General features: G+C 34.4%; 1 protein-coding gene across 1 annotated transcript; it reads left to right on the forward strand.

Annotated features, from left to right (window-relative positions):
* Positions 1-10210: 10210 nt before the first annotated feature.
* On the forward strand, positions 10211-11358 carry LOC142616355 (uncharacterized). The gene is made up of 3 exons (XM_075789227.1): positions 10211-10390; positions 10491-11060; positions 11221-11358. Exons 1-3 carry the CDS (start codon positions 10211-10213, stop codon positions 11356-11358), a joined length of 888 nt encoding a protein of 295 aa, XP_075645342.1.
* Positions 11359-12614: the final 1256 nt, after the last annotated feature.

Consider the following 12614-nt stretch of genomic DNA (forward strand, 5'->3'; position numbering starts at 1 on the left):
GAACGAAAACAGAGAATTGAATCTGAATATTTTCAACCAGAGTAGTTGCCAAAACAATGAACTCGTCCTGCTGCCTAGATAAGAGGTGACTCATATGGTTGAATTCTTTATGATGCATTGCATCAGTTCTGGCTGCTACTTTTTGCTGCCATATTATATTAAGACCTTTCGGCTTTTGCATTAGGCTGTGGGTCTAAATTTGGGACGGTTCGGTTAAGAGCTAGAAGCTGTATATGTATATTAGACCACATTGCAATACAAATATACAATCCTTTAACACTACTAGCGATGTTGCAATTATTTATACCGTACAAGTACTAAGAGTGTAATTATATAATACTGTACTCAATAATATATAATATTAACACGACATATGCTGTCAATAAAGTTTGGCATTATCAAAAAAAAGTTCGACAACTACCTCGTATGACATTTGAAGTAAATGGTAGGAAACTACAAGATTATGAGTAAAAAGTCAAGGGATAACATATATGGTAGAAAAAATTTATTTATTTGGTGAAGTGGTTAATCAGTTAGTACAAAAAAAGAAAAAAAGAAAAAAAAGAAAAGAAAAGAAAGAAAATTGTTCTTTTGTCAATAAAAGAAAAAGGACCACCGATAAAGAAAGCTTCTTAATCACAAATCAACAAATTATTTTCTTTTATTTTAGAAGTAGGGTCTAACTTAATTTGTTAAACCAATATAAATTTAGATATTTCACTCATTTGTATTAGATATTCATCAAGACTAATTTTAAGGATTTCTACGTTAGTTATTTTTTTTTCATTATTATTTCTTTTTGTTTCTTGTTTTTTTAATTAATTTTTTTAATAGAGAATTCACCATTTATAGAAGTAGCTCACCCAGCACATACATTCCTTGGTCTTCTATCACTCAAAGGAATAGGCTTTATCACATCTATTTCACCAGGAATGAAATTCTGACCAATAAGAGTTGAATTCCATTGTTTGGTAACTGAGTCAATGAGAGAACTAACACATGAATCCCTTGGGAATATACTGCATCGTGATAGAACCCCATGTTAGGAACCCTAATTAAACAGCTTAGATGGATAAGATTAGCCATGAAACTATATTGAGAGGAAGATGAAGGACCTGTGCTCGGCGTTGTCGTTGGAAAAGGTGGGGAGGGCGAGCTTGGTGACGAAGAAGTCAATGGTTGAGAAACAACCAAGCTCAGGGCTAGCTCTCTCTCTCAATTATATATTTATTTATTCTATTGCATAAAATGACTTCTGTTGGTAAGATTAGGGATGAAATCAAATAAGCACGAATTTAGTATTAACTAGGGACGGAACTAGGATTCGAACCCGGAGGGGCCAAAGCTTAAAATAATTTTTTTTTTTTATGAAAATAAAAACTAACATCTATTTCATATTTAACAAAATACTACATATAAAATAAGTGTTTCTTAAACATTTGATATTATAAAAATGTTAACGAAGTATAACATATAAAATAAGTGTTTCTTAAACACTTCAACACATTTATCAAAATGAAACTCGGTGCTATTTCATATTCAACAAAATACTACATATAAAATAAGTGTTTCTTAAACATTTCAACACATTTATCAAAATGGAACTCGACTCCATTTCAGAGGAGATTAAAAAATATATATATATATATATTTAAGGGCCAATCTTAATTTTTCAAATTATATATGTATACCAGTTTTTTTTTTTTTTTTTATAAATTGGGGGGGCTCTTAGGACCAAAATTTAAAATTTCATCACATATATATACATTAGTTTTTTTTGGGGGGGGGGGGTGGGGCATTGTAGGTCCGTCCCTGGTATTAACAAATCATTAATAAAAACAAAGGTACAAATTTTTTTTTAATATATTAAAATGTAATTATTGATGAAAATGATACTTGATGTGCTGTCAGCTGCAACTTTTTTTTTTGGTGTGTGTATGTGTTTTTGATGCGTGTGTCTCGGTTGGATAAGGGCAAAATTATTTTGTTAAATTTTAATTAAAGGATTAGATAGTTTGTTTGGGATAAAATTAGTTGATTGAGCTTAATTATTTTTAACTTTGCTATTAAAGTTTTATTGTTGTTGGGCTAATTTTTTTTTGGCTTGTTAATTTTGTTTTGGATTTTAGATTTATAATTTTTTTTGAAGTCTTTAAATGATCAATGATATTGTTAGTGAGGGGCTAAGTGTAATTTTATTGAACCAAAATGCTAAAATTAGTATATATATATATATATATAAATTCTAGTATTTTAAAAAACAAATTTGGGGGTTGGGGTTGGGGGTGGGAAACGATTGATGTAGAAAGAAACTGAGGTGAAGTCTCATGTGTCATGCATATAAGTTCATCGGATTGGATTTCGAACCAACCATATGGGGTTGTTTGAGGTTTGGTTTGGGAGTCGTTTGGGGGGTTAAACCACCGCACGTGATGAAATTTATAAGATCTATCTCTTTCTATCTCTGATTTTTAATTTTCTTCGATAAAATTTCGGTCTTTGAGTATTTGTTAATTCATTGCGTGATTTTGGAGCTCATATTATAGATATTGTTTTGGTTTTGGAATCTTAAACTCTACTTATTTCCCGAATAATTTTAAAAAAGAAATGAAATGATCTCTTTTTTACACGAACAAAAAGAAAAATTGGATCATATAGAAAATGTTTGGATTCCAAGAAAGGTGGATCATTCAGAAAACGATAGATGCCCAAAAACTGAATTTTTGGATCCCTAGAAAATATTGTAAAGAAAAGAAAATTATTTATGTAAATTTTAGATTTTAGATCATTTGTTTAAAAATTTTGAAGGATTTAATTAAAAAAAAAATGCTATCTATTCAATTGATTTGGCAGGTTTAATTGATGATTGGTCCAAGTAGCTTATATGATAGACATAGGAGGTGCCACTTAAAGGACACATTAGCATGGATATGGATGGAAGAGCTCCGGATCAAAATGATAGCTAACATCAAGAGACCGAATCAAAATTTCCCTTAAGTTTAAGAGGCAAAATAAAAAATAAAAAAAATTCAAATTTTAAGGGTGTAGTTTACCATTTAGTCTTTTAATTTAACAAGTAATCTAGCTTGTAACTGTATACATATACTAAATATGTATTAAAATTTTACCAAGTATATATATATTTGAAAATATAAAATAGCTATTAATAAAATAAATATATGTTAATTTGAAACAGATGAAAAAATTAAGTTGTTATCTATGAAATTTTCAATTTTAGTTTGTCCAACCACTATTTGTATAATAATAATAATAATAATAATAATGAATCAATGATGATTATTTATTTAAGATTTATTAATTTTGATTCTATGGTTTTCTCATTTAATAACTCATTTAACACAAAAATTAAGAGATGTAAAATTGTCTTTTTAACTTTTGTAGTGTAATAAATAGTTGTACCAAAATTAAGAAAATTAGATATGACACATGACAAAAAATTAGATTATAATTTAAGATTTAATTGGATTTTTTCTAAGTTTTGGCTATATGTGTGTGTGTGTGTATATACATATATATATATATAGAGAGAGAGAGAGAGAGAGAGAGAGAGAGAGAGAGAGAGAGAGGGTGTTGGATGTTGATACTAATTTGATGCATATATATTATGCGGAAATGCACTTTTCGTCCTTATATTTTGCACAAATTCCCATTTTGGTCCCTACATTTTTTTTTATCACATTTAGTCCCTATTTAGAAAAATGCCATCCATTTTAGTCTTTTCCATTAGTGCCCTAAGTGGCAAACGGAGGAATAAAATATTTATTTCTCTCTCTTACATGTCACCAGGCCTCTTGTCCGTTCACCTTCCTGCCTTATTTTGTTGCATGTGAGCCTCACGTGACACACTCACACTGCTAACCCATGTGTATGACAAACAAAACCCTAATTTCAAAATTGCCTTAAATAGGTAAACCCTAATACGCCCACTATCATTGTCATCCTCAGTCACCATCACTTACCCAAATTTGATGAAACTTTAGCTTTAACCTTACCCACATTGACCATCGTTGAAACCAAATACCTAGAAGAAGCCGACCCTAAAGGGGCGAAATAGCCATATTGATATGAAGTCACGTTTAAAAATATCCTAAAGGTATGTTCTCTTTCTCGATCTCTTTATAGCTATAAGTGGACTAGAATGATAAAATAAGTTTAATTGTTTTGTTTTGGAATTTTGTATAATACTATTTGTCTTTTTTGTTTGTTGTTTTTTGTGTTTATGATGGTTCTTGTACACAGTCCATGTGTTCCCCTGTTCTCATGTGTGCCCCTGTCCCTATGTGTTCCCGTGGTTGGTTGTATTAGTTTATTATTTTATAAAGTAATTTATCAGTTGAAAATTGTTTAGATGTATTGTATATTAATTAGTTTATGAAGGGGAATAAAAATGAACATGACGGATCTACATGGTTGATGTGAAGATACAAAGGTGACGGGTTCATATTTGACATAGCCAAGGAGCGCGGATCCACAGTGGACGGATGAATATGATGCAGTAGTCATCCTTCCAGGCTTGGTTCCAAGAAACCTTAAATGGGATTTATGCTATACAATTAGGGCTAATGTGGCTTTGCTTGATCTCCATGTGAACGTGTATAAGAGGAATTCTTGCGTCACACGTTTAGCCTTGATCAAAGGACTTCTATAAGGAAAAGAACTCTAGAAGGTATGCGAAAGGAAAATAGTTCTTATTCTAAAAGGAAAGGACTACATGGTCAAGGCATGTATGTTAACCCTACACCACTATAAATACTCCAAAACCCTCAAAAACCAAGGTACGTATTATTGACTCAACTCTGGCGCTTTAGGGTTGTGAAAAGTTCTAACTTGACTTTCAGAGGGTTTTTGGCCAGCACCACACCAGTGCTCTTTGTTAGGTCTTCGCTTTTCGTTTTGTAGGTGTTGTTTCGATTTGGGAGTGCGTGTAGCTTATTGGTGATTTTTCGGTATCATCAGTTTATCATTAGTTTATTAGTTGAAAAATATTTGGTTGTATATTATATACAGGATGGATGAGTTTTTTAGTCTCTTTGTTCACCATGGTGGGCATTTTACTTAGGACCCCCAACAGTATGTGGGAGGGATAGTCAATATTATGGGTAGAGATTGAGGGTATTGTGAGAGACCAGGAACTTGGCTCTCAGAAAAGAGATAGGCATTGCCACCTTCCCCTTTTAAGGATCATAAGGAGTCACCACTTATTTTAGAAGTAAAATAAGAAAATTATGCAAAAGATTACAAAATGTTTTGAATAATACACATTCTCATTAATTTGAAATAAGGCATAAATGCACTTTTAGTCCCTATATTTTGCACTTTTTCTATTTTAGTCCCTACATTTTAATTTTGCCACTTTTAGTCCATAAACCAATTAACGCCTGACATTTAAGTCCTTTCCGTCAGTCAACCGACGGAAATTGCTAACGTGGCTGATGGTGAAATAAAAAAAAATATATAATCCCACATTAATTAATTAAATTAAAAACAAATATTAAAATAAATAAAAAAATTTAAAAAATGAAAAAAAAAACTTGGGAAGAACATGAAGAAAACAAGAACTCCAACCCAGATCGAAGAACTTAAGAACATAATCCTAAACACATAATTTTCTTTCTAGCTGAACCCAAACCTAGAAATTTTCTCTCTATCCAAACACAGAAAAATCTAGCCACCACCTCCACCGATCAAACCCAACCAACAAACTTAAACCCGAACCCAACCAACAAACTTAAACCCAAATCCAAAAATTTTCTTTCTACCCAAACACAGAAAAATCCAGCCACCACCTCCATCGATCAAACAATCACTACCCACCATCACAGCCGCCATAACCTACCATCCCAACCGCCACAACCAAACCCAACTCGGTCTCAACCCCAGCCACCCCGATATCTACCCACCCCAGCCGACTCATAACCTACCCACCCTAACCCAACCTCAACCCCAGCCACCCCGACTCAAGCCACCCCAGCCGGTCTCAACCCACCCACCCCAGCCTGATCTAAACCCAACCTAACCTCTACCCACCCCAGCCGGCTCACAACCTACCCACCCCAACCCAACCTCAAACCCAGCCACCCCAGACCAACCTCAACCCACCCTACCCCGATCTCAACTCACCCACCCCAGACCAACCTTAACCCACCCCACCCTGATCTCAACCCATCCACCTCGATCTCGACCCACCATAGCCACCACGAGCCACTGCACCACCAGTTACCACAAGAGTGAGAAACACGAATGAGAGAGAGAGAGAGAGAAGAGAATGAGAAAAGTTGATAGAAAGTGAGAGACACGGATGTGAGAGAGAGAGAGAGAGAGAAGAAAAACTAATTTAACAAAGTGAGATGGAAGAGAAAATAATTTGAACCCAGTTTGTGATCTCTTCCCAGAGAGAGTCAAGATAATTTTTAGATCTTAATTTTAATGATTTTTGGTTTTATTTCTGTTTTTTATTTAATTAAAATTAATAAATTAATTTTTTAAATTTATATGCTGACGTGGCATTATATACTGTGCGATTATATTATTTTTTATTCCACCGTCGGTTGATTGACAAAAAGGACCTAAATGTCAGGCGTTAATTGGTTTAGGAACTAAAAGTGGTAAAATTAAAATGTAGGGACTAAAAATGCATTTACGCCTTGAAATAAATACAACTTGATAGAAAGAGCTATACATGGCTTTGTTTCCTAGTTACAATCTAGTAAAAATTTACAAAGCCTTGTTTCCTAGTTACAATCTACCCAAAAGAAAATAAGATACTCTTCTACAAACCTAAGATTCTCAAATCGGGGGCTAGGTTTCAAATCTATTTACAGGAAAAGGATTTTTTATGAGAAGTTTTAAATCTATTAACAGGAAAAATGAATATTCAAATCTGATTATTTGATTAAGAAACAAAATGGATTTTAAAAGAAATTGCAGATATGATTTTTCAAAATAAGAAAGAATGAATTTTTTTCAAATAAAATTTCACATCTAATTTTTGTGTTTAGAAAACAGAAGAGGTTTTAAAAAATAAAATTCGGATATGATTTTTATTTCAGGAAAAGAATGGAGTTTTGAAAAATAAATTCAAATTTGATTTTTGTTTTAGAAAAAGAATGGAGTTTTGAAAAAAAAATTTCAGATCTGATTTTTGATTTAGGAAAAGAATGGAGATTTGATTTAAAACTTCAGATCTGATTTTTATTTTACATAAAGCAATAGATCTAGGGTTTAATCATATGCATTACATAATTACATGAACAAAACACATGCACATAAACAGACATTCATCATATAATCACTAGAAAGAAAACTCAAAACAAACAAAAGAAAGAACATGTTAGAAAGACATGGAGAATTAAATTAGTTTAAAAAATATATAAATAAAAAGATGGAAACTTGCTTGCATCAATGCATCAATGAATTTTACAAGGGAATGGGGAAATCACTTTAGAGTTAGAGAGATGGTGAGTCTCTCTAAGTCCTAAAGTGATTGTACTTAACAGAAAAGAAAGTCCTAAAGTTGAACTTCCAGAATTTCTTTTATGTTAAGAGCAGAGGGGTGCTAAATTCTGATTTTAATTCTGTATTTGTAGAGGTGTTGTGCTTAAAAAACAAGTTAGGATTGCTTAGAAAATTAGTAGGCTTGAGTTAGGTTGAACTTTATCCCTAAAAAATTGAATTTGATGTGTTTTTAGCTTTGATCTGAAGGTTTCTGAGCTGATTGGCACTCTTGGGTGCTCGGCCCAGTTTTCTCTTTTGGTTCAATTTGAACTCTTTTTTAGGGATTTTCTGAGTCGAGAATTGCACTTGGATGTATTTTAAACTTGTATTCTAAAATAATCCCTTTTAACTTGATAATCAGGTCCTTAAAATAATTATTATCTAAAAGATAATTATTAAAAAAACTTAATTAACAACAACTCCCTTATTATCTCATCATCCATTTCATCCTATGCAACTGAGATTATTTTTTATCAAATCCATTAGCCAATCACATAAATTACTTAATTAATTTTAATTGTTGACCAATCAAAATTAATTTCAATTAATCACATGTGATCAACTTCATCCACATAAAATGCATGCAGACCGTAAAGGCCTAATCATGTGATATCTTTTAATCCGACGGACTGATTTGGGAATTGGGCATATCGCTGTGATCGTCATGGTCTTAGGATCATTTTTATGACATGTGATGAATGATTTGATGCATGAAATGCAATTATGATTTATGGATATTTAGAATGATCATTTTGGTCATCTTCCAAGATTAAATTATGGGTGAAAAATTGAGTGTCTACACGTATATGTAGGGAATTTGGGTACATTGTAGTGGGTACTATCTGGTTTAAAATGCCTGGTGTGAACCCAGAGCATGCGAATTTTCACCAAGTCGTTGATGATGACGTTGCAATGTTCATGACAGACTTAGTACAAGGACATGAAAAGATACATATATATGTTGATCATTCGGTAGATAAGCCTGAGGAGATAGCAGTTGAGGATATTGAGCAAATAGAGGCAGTACAACCTGGTGAAGAACCTACTGTAGACTAGGCACTAGATGCTGTTCAAGTTGATGACTTAGTAGATTATAATGATCATGCTAGCTATTATGAAGATAAGGTTAATTCTGAAGGTGATGTTAGTGATCATTATTATGATCAAGCTACTTATGAAGATGATAATGATAAACATGATGATCCTTTTAAGGTAAATGCTGAACGATTCTATTCTAGGAGGGCTGGTAAAGAATCGGTTATTGAGGAGCAACATGAGGACCCAGTTGATGATGTTGTGGAGGATAATACAAAGACTGGGGGAAGTGACCTAGAAGAGGAACTAGACCTGCACCGTACTGGAAGGAGTTTTGATGATGATAGTGGTGACAGTTGGGACAGCAGGGAAGATGTGCATGATGAACTAGTCCAAATGAGTGCTAGGGGAATGAATTCAGATTATGAGAGTGAGCAGCTGCATAGTCATGGTGAATCATCATCTAACACTGCTCAGGGTGAGGATGGCAATGATGATGACCATCTTGCTCTTGAAGATGTAGACCATTCTAGTAGGAGAAGGAAGTTTCGAGTGTTTAAGCCAGTAACTAAAGCTCAACATATTAGGTTTGAGAAGGATATGCTTTTTACTTCACCTAAGCAATTTAAAGATGCTATTACTGATTATGCAGTTAATGGAGGCTGGGGTGTAAGGTTTGTAAAGAATGACCTACAGAGTGTTAGAGCCCGTTGCCAACCTAGATGAAAATTTGTAGCATTCCTTACAAAGGTGACAAGGGAGAGGAGCTATCAATAAAGAAAACTGATAACTGAACACACATGCACTTGGAGATATAAAAATCCAAGGTGTACTTTTGCATACATTAGGAAGAAGTTGGTGAAGAAGGTTAGGAGGTAGCCAGACATAAAACAGAAAGATATTTAAGATAATGTCTATGAGAAATACATAGTGAATATAAGTGTAGGCAAAGCAAGCAGGGCTAGAGAGAAGACCCAAGATTTTGTTGATGGGGCTCATATACAACAATACAACTAGTTGTGGGACTATTGTGAGGAGATGAGGAGGTGCAGTCTTGGTAGCATAGTACTGATGAAGGTCGACACCATTAATGAGGGTGACTTAGTAGCTGAGATAGGCTTGACAGTTGGTGTGCCCTATTTTGAAAGATTATATATATGCCTGGAGGGTTGTAAGAGGGATTTTTTGGATGGATGCAGGCCAAGCATTAGACTGGATGCATACCATTTGAAGACCGAGACAGGAGGCCAGTTGATTAGTGTAGTTGCCAGAGGCCCCAATGAGGAGTACTTCCTTTTTGATTTTGTAGTGGTAGAGGTTGAAAGCAAGGATTCTTGGATTTGGTTTCTAAGATTGTTGTGCTGACATAGGTGATGACAAAATATGGGCTTTCATTTCAGATCAACAAAAGGTATGTATTCAATGTGAACTAGTTGGTTTTCAAAATAGCATATGAATATACTCTATATTATCTGTAATGAGTTATTGTTCTTGGTAGGGATTGGTCCAAGCCTTTGTTGATAATTGGCCACAATATGAGCACAGGATTTGTTGTAGGCATTTATACAATAATTTGAGGAAGAATCATCCAGGTGTGCTCATTAGAGACTTGTTCTGGAAAGCAGCCAAGGCAACATATAAATAAGAGTTTGAGAGGGCAATGAATGAACTGAAAGAAGTTGATGAAGATGCATATAATTGGCTTAATGCCCATTCAACAACTACCTGTGCCATACATGTGTTTAGTGGGAATAGTCAAAGTGACATAGTTCTTAACAATATGTGTGAAAGCTTCAACATCAGGATTCTTAAATTTAGAAGCAAGCCAATCATTAGCATGGTATGAGTTATATTGTCTATGATTATTTGTATGTGCTTTCATTTCCATAGTTATATGTGTTTGAATTATACATGTATTGTCCATTTGTATGTGCTTACAGCTTGAGTGCATCAGGTTGTATTTAATGAGAAGATTTCAAGCAAATAAGGAGATGATTTTAACGGTAGAGTTAGAACTATGTCCTAAGATTAGGAAGAGATTATACAAAGAGAAGATGGCTAACAACAGGTGGCTAGCATGTTGGGTTGGTCATACCAAGTTTGAAGTGAAAAATATGCTAGAAAGTTTCACTGTGGACTTGGCTAAATCCAAGTACAGCTGTAGGAAATGGGACTTAACAGGTATACCATGTGCCCATGCCATTTCCTACATATTTTTTAACAAAGAGGAGGCTGAGAAGTATGTGCATTATTGTTACAAAGTGACCACTTACCAAGCTTGCTATGAGCCATTGATAGACCCAATTAATGGTCAGAACATGTGGAGACCACGTGGCCTTCCACCTGTACTGCCTTTTATCAAGAGAAGACCTTCTAGTAGGCCTAAGAAGAAGAGAGCTAAGGAGCCTGATGAACCAAGAAGTGTAAGGAAACGAAGGGGAGTAGGCATCTCCAAGAAATGCATGTCTTGTGGCAAACTAAGGCATAATAGAAGAAGCTGCAAGGGAGAGGTTTGTGGCAACTCTTCCTTACCAGGGAATGCCAAACAAACTAGTAGGAGTACTAGGTAGGTAAAATGTGTAAACTCTTTCCTTGTAACAGATTTTGTGGACATTAACAGTAGCATATTATTTTTAAATGATAACTGTACTAACCTTAGATTGTTTGTAGGCCAAAATTGCTAACAACAAAAGTGCATCTCCAACCTCCAACACTACTAGCAATAGAGTTGCACCTCCAACCTCTAACACTGCTGCCAACAGAAGTGCACATCCACAATCAAGTGGTACCACATCCAACCCAAGCTAGAAAAGGCAGAAGAAGAGCATGACTATCACATCTGAGACTCTAAATGCGACTGGTAATGTATCAAGATACATGGATGCAATGAGGTTTGCTGAGAGCCAGTCCTCTGTGCATGGTCCAAGAAGACACTTAATACTGGCAGTGGCTTTTGTTTGAATTCCCTTGGTTTCTTGTTGTTATGTTCATGCCTTTTTCGCTTTATTTTATACTAGCTAAATAGTTGGCTAAAGTTTGGTGTAATAATGTAATAGCTGAGCAATGACCTCTTTTTGGTAATTATTTTCCTACACCAAAAATTTATTTGCAGCAGCAGTATATGGCTGAATTGGAATAGCATATTGACAAATGTTCTCATTTACTTGTTGACATTTTGTGATAGTTTGGGAAATATGAGAAGTACTATTATGTATTGACAGTTTTTCAATAGCATTGTCTATATTGAGAAGCAGGTATTTGAATTCGTACGTTTTTAGGCCCCTTAAACACAACTAGATTAACCTAGTTATTTAGCCAAGTGATTAATTTAGGTAAATTATGCAGATCTAGGTTAACACATATAAATCATATCATTGTAAAGTGCGGAAAATAAAGAACACAACAATATGATAACCCAGAAAAACCAAACTGGTAAAAAACCTGGGGAGGATTTAACCTAACTATCCTCAAGGTAAAACTGAATCCACTATGAAAGAATTGAAGTTTACACAATAGCAACTTAGACCACTAACATCCTATTGCTACCTCGAGTAGGAAACTTACTACCACGAACATGTGACAACTCCGAGTCCACGGATTACTTCTTTCTTGAATTCCCAGCAAGCACAAGTACTCCTGCTTGCATATCTTTAAGTTCTTGAATCTGCAACTGAATTGATCGCTAAGCTCTTGACATCAATCTAGATCTTGATAACCCTAAGTGTATGTGAAGGCAAACACCTCTAGATCTCACAAAAGATTCACACACACAGCATAAAAAGCATTCTTAAAACGTGGCTAGGGTTTTCCCTTTTATACCTAGGGCAAAACATAAAACCCTACACGTAAAACGGGCTTGGGTTGAGTTGAAATTTTTTTTTTAGAAAAACAATCTGCACGAGCTTCGATCGATTGAGTCTAATTTTCAATTGATCGAGCCAGACAGATTTACACAGTAAATCTTGCAGAACACTCGATTCCAACTTTACAACTTAAACATACTTTGAGCAAGTCTAAAACAAGACAAAACGTTTTGATCATGGTTTGCCAACATTACAAAATGA

Source organism: Castanea sativa, chromosome 11 (assembly GCF_040712315.1).
Source record: "Castanea sativa cultivar Marrone di Chiusa Pesio chromosome 11, ASM4071231v1".
NCBI lineage: Eukaryota > Viridiplantae > Streptophyta > Magnoliopsida > Fagales > Fagaceae > Castanea > Castanea sativa.

Excerpts from the sequence above, each read along its gene's own strand:
- LOC142616355 (XM_075789227.1), top strand. The coding sequence starts at position 10,211 with ATGAATGAACTGAAAGAAGTTGATGAAGATGCATATAATTGGCTTAAT. Across the intron at positions 10,391-10,490 it reads GCAAGCCAATCATTAGCATG|CTTGAGTGCATCAGGTTGTA; the intron begins GTATGAGTTATA and ends ATGTGCTTACAG. Across the intron at positions 11,061-11,220 it reads GAAGAAGCTGCAAGGGAGAG|GCCAAAATTGCTAACAACAA; the intron begins GTTTGTGGCAAC and ends GATTGTTTGTAG.